We start from the raw sequence: 9,669 nt of genomic DNA on the forward strand, positions 1-9,669 counted from the left end.
AAACAGAGGAAGACAAGTATACACACCTCGCTACAGGAAATAGAATGATGCAGTTGGTCAAGGAATTTCCAAATCATGCCAACAACAGCAGTGGGTAATTTTTGGGAGCTAGCAAGTGTGAAAGTGCAAATTCACAGCGCTTTGCATATGAGGTGCTAGAGCATGAATTGACGGAAACATTGCCGAGAAATAAGGGATACACAGATACAACAAAAGGAAAGCATAAACTACAACTACTTACAAAACTCTTGCATGTCTAGTCAACAAGGTGACCAAATGCCTAACATTGTGAACTGACCTACCATTATACACAAGTCATCACTAAGCCATCACAAAACATAGGTGCGAAGTATATACAAAAGGTAGTTAAGTACTTAAAAGCCGATATATATTATTAGTTGCGCAAACAACGGAAAACAACAAAGCTTGAAAGAAAAGGATCCTAAAAAATTTAGAGATTAATGGAAAACAAGAAAATTGTTATGTACATCAGCAATTAACAGGTATTGCAGGTAAAATGGAAATTTATCATAATTACTTTTCCCGAACTAGCAGTACTGGTTTGTCTCCCAATATGTGACGAGCACAAACAGCAGGCACAAATTGGTTAATGGGGGCCTAACAGCTAATGCAACATACCAGCATTTCAGAGAAAGTACACAGCAGTTGAAATCCATTCTCCCACAAGGCCATAAAATTCATTAGCTCCAGCAGTGTACCAGCAGTTTCAAAGCAACAAATGGTTCACATGGGAATAAGCAGTACTACTTGAGATACAAGGAATGATATTCTTTTGCATCAACAAAGTATTTGACCATGGTTAACACATACCGACAACTTTCCATTCATTCCCTCGTACGCAACTGAAAAACTGCAGACTTGATTCAGTGAGAACCTTCAGCATCATGTCCAGTGCTCCCATCATCAGCAACCAAAGAAGGAGGAAAGGCCATAACATAGAGATGAACATAGCCATCGTATTTCCCCTCATGCAGTAGCTCAAGCTTCAAGGTCTCCAAGGAAAGGGAGAAGAACCAGGAGTGTTGCATGCCAGCGAGGGTCATGCACGTCTTGGACAGGTACACGTATCCATACCTAACTTGCACCATTTTGATATAGCCATGCAGGTGCCCAGCGTGAGTGATCCGGTCAATTTCTGCACTCAAATTATGTGTGCTTTGCGGCGCCCATATCTCAGCTCCCTCACCGTCCATGCTACGGATCCAAACATCTAGGGACAATCCAGATTGATAGACAATGCAAAGCTTGCCATCCTTCGTCTCCCCAGCCTTGAAATTGTACCCATCCACCTCCACTTGCCCAGGTAGATCTACAACGCTGGTATCCAAGGTGCCAATGTTGATCCTAACCATGCGTCCTTTGCCGTGGCAAGGCCAGTAAACAGAACCATCCACCAGTGAACCAGCCCTGAACTTTAGGCTGTTGTTTTCACCGATGTCCACCCACGGCTGGATGACCCAATCGCGAGTCTCCGACGAGAAGATGACGGCACGAACCATATTCTGATCCGTGCAGACGCAGATCACCCGGAACACCCCAGGTTTCTCATCGGAGCACTGCAGGTGGAAACCAAGGACAGCGAAATTGTTGCTGCTCCCAGCCTCGATACCGCCGGGGCCGGGCAACGGGAGGATGTCCACGGCCCAGGTCATGGGGTTCAGAGTAGCGAGGGACATATCATTGCCACCCAAGTTGTTCATCCCGTTCCATAGGAGGATGTAACCGTCGCGGCAGTCGGTGACACTCCAACCGCAAAACGAGTGCGGGAGGGAAGTGAGGAAGAAGTCGCCCCGGCGAAGGGCGGCGATGGCATCGGAGTCGGAGGGGCGCAGGGGGACGAACAAGGGGTTGGTCGGGCCGGTTAGATCGAGGAAGAACCCGATGGGGGGCGCCGGGTGGAGAGCGCGGAACAGGCGGCGGAAGGCAGGGTTGGAGCGGACGGCCCCGAGCCACGAGCGGCAGGTGAGCGCGGCGCGGACGAGGGCCGGGAGGTCCGGCAGGCGGAGGAAGATCTCGCGAAGGTCGTCGTCACTGAGGGAGGATATGGTGGTAGCGGTGGAGGTGGTGGAGGCGGTGATGGCGTTGGAGGTGGTGGTGATGATTGTGGTTGCGGCGCTTCCGTCCGCGGACAAGGTAGTGGTAATCGTGGCCATGGTGGTCGTGGACGGAAGCTTCGGCAGCGGCGGCGGCGGCGGCAGCAGTTCACTGGCCATTGCTGCTGGACTGGCTGGAGTGGAGTGCGAGAGCTTGTGGATCCCTAACCTCGTGTCTTGTGGACCAGTTGTATAACGCGGGGCCCAAAGTCCATAATAGAGTGTACCGCAGGCCCAATATCCATAAGACGCTACTTGCTTTGAGCCCAACTGAGTTTGTGCCCGTCTAGTTTATTTTACCACAGGAAAAAAAACTTACTTGCTCGTCGGTTACTTTACCTGTGGTATGTGTGAGACAACGAGTAGTACTGCATATCTTATCTGGCCGCCATCTATTTTTAAAGAGTAGGCCCTGCGTTAAATTAATAACGCCTCAACCGCAAATATAGAGTGCACGAAGATCAGCTTACAAGCACACACCACAAGAAAAAAGATAACAAGAAACACCACTTGTGGGTCGAGGCTCTCGTTCATCCGCTTGATCAGACATTGGAGAGGACACGCCTAGAAGATCCGCCAGGAGATTGATCCAGCCTTCGTCGTCTCCTGGCTCGCCGCCATAGTGTAGACATCCGCCTCCACCATCGAAGAAGGTCCCTACCTTCTCGCCTAGGGTCGAAGGGCGCCGCACCGTCGAGAGGCAGAGTAGCTCGAACTAGAGCACGAAGGTCACACAGGGCGGGTTGCCCAGAGCAGGAACTCCACCGAGATCACCTCCACACGCGAAACCCATGGACACTATCGTCGACCGCCGCACTGACCGCCCATCAAGACGCAAGCTTTAAGACTGAAGACGCAGAACGAAGAAACGACAAAAAGATTGGCAGCGCAACCATCGCGCAGGATAGGACACCTTTGCCGTCGACACGAACTAGCCATCATGGTCGTGTCACCGTAGAGGGGATCCCTATCCCCTCTCGCCCAGGCTCGAGGGCGCCGCACCTCCGGCAACATGGACACCGAATGGCAGAGAAGTATAACTGGCGAGGTTCCGACCAACCACGGCACCATGACACCACAAAAGGGATGCCGCCACTAGCAGCTCACCGGAACACGCAACTCGACACTGCTCCTCCTACCCAAGATGGCGCCTTCAGCAAGAAAACGGCGCCAACGCGCCACCGCCGCCAAATCGAGAGATTTGGGTTTTCACCCGGGAGGAGGAGAGGGGAATGGAAGATGGACCTGAACGAAGCCTTCAGGAAGGGGAACGGCGCACCGCGTCGTCTTCGTCGTGACCACCACCGCCGGTCAAGGGATTTCCCCGGGCCAGAGCTTCCATCCCCACCATCCCAAAGACGCAGACCTAGGCGAGGACGCCCGACACCAGCGCCAAAGTGTTGGGAACTGCACGCCAGGAGGCTACCTTCTTTAGATCTGAGGTGGAGGATGACGGGGCACCCTCCACACCACGTGCAACAGCCTCCGCCCCCTCGCCACCCTTGCGGCCAAGGAGAGCGGTCCACAGCACCAGCAAGCGCCCCTACCTCCGGCGGCGCTTCCCTCACCACTCGAGGCTGCCGCCTCAGATGCCCGAGCCCCCACCGGGGGAAGCACCTGCTGGTACCGCCCTGATCCGACGCCGCTCCGGTAAGAGTAGATCGAAGCAGGAGGCGCCCGCTAGACGTCTGCACCGGCACCGGCGAGCTCCGCACGGAGTTCCTCCATCTAGCACCGCGCGGGGAGCTGGGGGTCAAGATCCCTGTCGCCCCTTTCATCGGCGCCACGAACTTTGGCGGCAGCGCCTCCGGGGGCGACGAGGCGAGGAGGGGTCAGAGGGAGGGGGCACGGCGGCGGCGGAGCTAGGGCTCGTCCCCTCGGCCGCCTGGAGGAGGCGACGCGAGGAGAGGAGCGCATCTCAGGCTCGTCCTACCCGAACCTGGTCGGCGGCATGCTGAGTTCTTTTTAGCATCTACGGCCATGTGTCATCGTGGTGTAACAACAGATGCCATGGGTAGGCTTAAGTTGGGGATGGATGTACGCTTGAGGATCCGGGTGAGGGGAAGGTTAAGAGAGAGAGAGAGTGAGATTGAATTCAAGATTGTATTGGTGAACTTGGCCTACGGCTAGAGGTTGAAGATGTACGGACTACAAGGTGATAACCTCTATTCTAGTGCTGATCGTCTAATCTCCATCTGTCCCGCGCAGGGGTGCCCCTCCTCTCCTTATATAGGGGAGAGGTGGCTTACAAGGGAAGAAATCATAATGGCATCTTTGATGAGCTAAGCTACTTTATAAAGCTTCTTTGGCTCCCAGTGACGCCGGTTCTGCCTTTAATTAGGGCTGACAACCTCCTCCGGCTTCTTTAACATCAGCAGCTCCTTTGGCGTTAGGGCTTCGATTAAAGCTGAAGTGCTTCGCTCATCCTGTCCATTGGTCCTTGATGGAATATTTGACTGGAATGCCGACATGCTACAGTCGAGCCTATGCCGGTTCTCCGGTATCTTTACCTTAGAGCTCCGACATTTTTGCCTTTGTATCTCAAACTCCTTCGTTTGCCGTACTCCGGCATACCCCTCCTGGTATACCGGTTTGTACCAACTTAGCACAATTCTTAATCAACTTTGAGCATCCGGATTAATCTTTAATCTGGTACACAAATACTTTTTAATGGCATATTTGCCATAGTCTTGGCCTACCATGGGCCATCCCCCCGACATTAGTCCCCGAAGCTGGTACGGTCCGGCTGATCCTTCCGAAGGACCACGCCAGGTTTCATCTCCAAACGTATCGGATTAATCATTCCGAGTTTCAAGTTAAACTCAGCCGGTGTTTTACCGAACTCCTCGAGTTGTTCCGGCTTCTCTTTGCTTGGTTTCTTCATCATTAAGTTCTCCTCGGCGAGGTCGAGAATAACTCGAGAACCGCACTTGTCAGTGAAATGCGCAATGTGACTGACATGGCAGTGTCAGGGGTCAAATCCCTCGTCTCCTGCGCACATTTAATGTGCCGCACTGGATCCATGTGGCCTTCTGTGTGGCAGCTTCCTGAATCGTGTGTACCTCGATGCCACGTGGCGGCCCATCAGTGGAAGAGACGTGGGCCGAGAAGTTTCCGACCCATTAAACCTTCTCCCTATTTAAGGGCGACGGTTCCTCGTCGTCCCCATCGCACTAACCACTCCGCCATTTTCGTCTCCCAGCGCCCTCTCCCTCCGGAAGCTTCGCGCCGCCATTCGCCGCCATAGCAGTTCTCTCCGGCGAACCTTTGCGGGGTCTACATCGCGCCACTCAGGCTCTCATCTTCGCCAACTTGCAGCTTCGTCATCATTTCTTGTCTCTGAGGCGTACTGCCTTTCGAGGTCCTACGCCACCGCTCGCCGCCGACGGTCTTTTCTCCGGCGAACTCTCGGTTCAACGCCTCGGGGTCTTCCGCCGCCCATCTAAGGTTAGTGTGGGTCGATCTGGTTCCCCTCTGTTCTCACTGTTCTTCGTGTTCTTCATAGGTGCGGTAGATTTATTTACCCCCTTTTTCTTTTCATTTTTTCTTGTGTCTAGATCTTCACGAATCTAGTAGAAGTTCTGGATCTTATTGTTAGGTAGCTCCGGTACCTTAGAGAAATGTCTTCCGAAGAATCCGGCATGGAGCTTTCTGGTAGCACTCTATTTAGCGAAGAGCCCGGGGTCTCTAGCGAAGAAGAAGCCGTAGAGCAAGAAGCCGATGGGCTGGAAGAGGATTTTGCCCGGCTGGAGGAAGAAGCCGGTGGTCCGGATCAAGAAGCCGGTTCTAGCTCCGCGGCTTATGCTCGCGGAGCCTTGAAGGGTTCCGACGTGAGCCATGCAGAGATCAAGTGGCTATACCGGTCTCGAAGGATACCGGAAGAGGTATTCTGCCGGATTCCGGGCAAGGAGCGGGAGCATGTGCCCAATCCAGGGGAAGTAGTTGTCTTCACCGCCCATTTTGAGCGCGGTTTTGGTCTTTCGGCGCTTCCTCGACTTCTACGAGCTTCAGCCCCATCATCTCCCCGGCAATGCCGTTTTCTATCTTTCTTCCTTTGTCTCTTTCATGGAAGGTTTCGTCGGCCTGCTACCTACCGTCGAGACCTTCGCTCGCTTCTACAATCTCCGGATCAACTTGATCCAGGATCGAAAACTCCCAACTCCCAAACCCGTAGTGAAGTGCGAGGCGTGTATACTCACGCCCTGCAGGGGAGCCCATATTACAAGTTTACCGGTTTAGAGTCCTGCCGAGCGTGGCAAGAGACTTTTTTCTATGTCCGAAACTCTGGCTCCTCTGACTTCATCAACCTTCCGGCGTATGTTCCCGACGCACCTGCCAAGACCAACTGGCGGTTCAACCCCCAGGAGGGCCACGACGAAACCAACCAGATCGTCTGGTATATGGAGATGCTCAATGACGCCACCAACATCTGCGCTGACGACATTGTGCGCGATTTTGTCTCACGCCGGGTTCTGCCCTTGCAGCGCCGCGGGCACAAGATATGCCAAATGACCGGGCAAAAGGATCCCACGAGGATCACAACCTTCTCCCTGAGAAAATCTGACGTGGTCTCCAAAGCCAAACAGATTTGCAAAACTAAGATGTCGATCGACTGGAAGTGGGGCCTGCAGCCTCACAGCCGCCGACGCCTACCAACGTCCCAAGTAAGATCTTGGGGCTTCCGGAATATTGTTTCCGAAATGCTGAAAACGGTTCTCTTAACTTGTTTATACCTTGTATTGCAGGACTTTCCTCACATCAACGCCGAGGAGCCGGAATCTTTCGCCCCCAAACGCGTCTACAAAGACGACTGATGGCGTGTATTTCACACGTTCGTTGGGGAACCCCAAGAGGAAGGTATGATGCGCACAGCAGCAAGTTTTCCCTCAGAAAGAAACCAAGGTTTATCGAACCAGGAGGAGCCAAGAAGCACGTTGAAGGTTGATGGCGGCGGGATGTAGTGCGGCGCAACACCGGGGATTCCGGCGCCAACGTGGAACCCGCACAACACAACCAAAGTACTTTGCCCCAACGAAAGAGTGAGGTTGTCAATCTCACCGGCTTGCTGTAACAAAGGATTAACCGTATTGTGTGGAAGATGATTGTTTGCGAGAGAAAACGAGTAAAACAAGTATTGCAGCGAGATTTGTATTTCGGTATTAAAAGAATGGACTGGGGTCCACAGTTCACTAGAGGTGTCTCTCCCATAAGATAAAAGCATGTTGGGTGAACAAATTATAGTCGGGCAATTGACAAATAGAGAGGGCATAACAATGCACATACATGTCATGATAAGTACGAGTGAGATTTAATTGGGCATTACGACAAAGTACATAGACCGCCATCCAAGCTGCATCTATGCCTAAAAAGTCCACCTTCGGGTTATCGTCCGAACCCCCTCCGGTATTAAGTTGCTAACAACGGACAATTGCATTAAGTATGGTGCGTAATGTAATCAATAACTACATCCTCGGACATAGCATCAATATTTTATCCCTAGTGGCAACAGCACAACACAACCTTAGAACTTTCTCATCACTTGTCCCGTGTGTCAATGCGAGCATGAACCCACTATCGAGCATAAATACTCCCTCTTGGAGTTACTAGCATCAACTTGGTCGAGCCTCTACTAATAACGGAGAGCATGCAAGATCATAAACAACACATATGCAATAACTTGATAATTAACATAACATGGTATTCTCTATCCATCGGATCCCGACAAACACAACATAGAGTATTACGGATAGATGATCTTGATCATGTTAGGCAGCTCACAAGATCCAACAATGAAGCACAATGAGGAGAAGACAACCATCTAGCTACTGCTATGGACCCATAGTCCAGGGGTGAACTACTCACTCATCACTCCCGAGAGCGACCATGGCGGTGTAGAGTCCTCCGGGAGATGAATCCCCTCTCCCGGCGAGGTGCCGGAGGAGATCTCCAGAATCCCCCGAGATGGGATTGGCGGCGGCGGCTCTGGAAGGTTTTCCGTATCGTGGTTTTTCGCCTCAGGGGGTTCGCGACGGAGGCTTTAAGTAGGCGGAAGGGCAGAGTCGGAGGGCTGACGAGGGGCCCACACCACAGGGCGGCGCGGGCCCCCCCTTGGCCGCGCCGCCTTGTGGTCTCGGCCACCTCGTGGCCCCACTTCGTATGCTCTTCGGTCTTCGGAAGGTTCGTGGAAAAATAGGCCCCCGGGTCTTTGTTTCGTCCAATTCCGAGAATATTTCGTTACTAGGATTTCCGAAACCAAAAACAGCAGACAACGACACCGGCACTTCGGCATCTTGTTAATAGGTTAGTTCCAGAAAATGCACGAATATGACATAAAGTGTGCATAAAACATGTAGGTATCATCAATAATATGGTATAGAACATAAGAAATTATCGATACGTCGGAGACGTATCAAGCATCCCCAAGCTTAGTTCTGCTCGTCCCGAGCGGGTAAAACGATAACAAAGATAATTTCGAAGTGACATGCCATCATAACCTTGATCATACTATTTGTAAACATATGTAATGAATGCAGCGATCAAAACAATGGTAATGACATGAGTAAACAAGTGAATCATAAAGCAAAGACTTTTCATGAATAGTACTTCAAGACAAGCATCAATAAGTCTTGCATAAGAGTTAACTCATAAAGCAATAAATCAAAGTAAAGGCATTGAAGCAACACAAAGGAAGATTAAGTTTCAGCGGTTGCTTTCAACTTGTAACATGTATATCTCATGGATAATTGTCAACATAGAGTAATATAACAAGTGCAATATGCAAGTATGTAGGAATCAATGCACAGTTCACACAAGTGTTTGCTTCTTGAGGTGGAGAGAGATAGGTGAACCGACTCAACATAAAAGTAAAAAGAATGGTCCTTCAAAGAGGAAAGCATCGATTGCTATATTTGTGCTAGAGCTTTTATTTTGAAAACATGAAACAATTTTGTCAACGGTAGTAATAAAGCATATGAGTTATGTAAATTATATCTTACAAGTTGCAAGCCTCATGCATAGTATACTAATAGTGCCCGCACCTTGTCCTAATTAGCTTGGACTACCGGATCTTTGCAATGCACATGTTTTAACCAAGTGTAACAATGGGGTACCTCCATGCCGCCTGTACAAAGGTCTAAGGAGAAAGCTCGCATTTTGGATTTCTCGCTTTTGATTATTCTCAACTTAGACATCCATACCGGGACAACATGGACAACAGATAATGGACTCCTCTTTAATGCATAAGCATGTGGCAACAGATTATTATTCTCATATGAGATTGAGGATGTATGTCCAAAGCTGAAACTTCCACCATGAATCGTGGCTTTAGTTAGCGGCCCAATGCTCTTCTCTAACAATATGCATGCTCCAACCATTAAGGTGGTAGATCTCTCTTACTTCGGACAAGACGGACATGCATAGCAACTCACATGATATTCAACAAAGAATAGTTGATGGCGTCCCCGAAGCATGGTTATCGCACAACAAGCAACTTAATAAGAGATAAAGTGCATAAGGACATATTCAATACCACAATAGTTTTTAAGCTATTTGTCCC

The 9,669-nt window shown here is 50.7% G+C and overlaps 1 protein-coding gene across 1 annotated transcript; it reads right to left on the reverse strand.

Annotated features, from left to right (window-relative positions):
• Positions 1-666: 666 nt before the first annotated feature.
• Positions 667-2,234, reverse strand: LOC124658419. Its single transcript, XM_047196752.1, has one exon. The coding sequence runs from the start codon at positions 2,232-2,234 to the stop codon at positions 885-887; it is 1,350 nt and encodes a 449-aa protein (XP_047052708.1). The 3' UTR covers positions 667-884.
• Positions 2,235-9,669: the final 7,435 nt, after the last annotated feature.

Source organism: Lolium rigidum, chromosome 5, assembly GCF_022539505.1.
Source record: "Lolium rigidum isolate FL_2022 chromosome 5, APGP_CSIRO_Lrig_0.1, whole genome shotgun sequence".
Lineage (NCBI taxonomy): Eukaryota > Viridiplantae > Streptophyta > Magnoliopsida > Poales > Poaceae > Lolium > Lolium rigidum.

Bases quoted from the DNA above. Each gene is read 5' to 3' on its own strand.
- LOC124658419 (XM_047196752.1), bottom strand. From the start codon at position 2,234: ATGGCCAGTGAACTGCTGCCGCCGCCGCCGCCGCTGCCGAAGCTTCCG.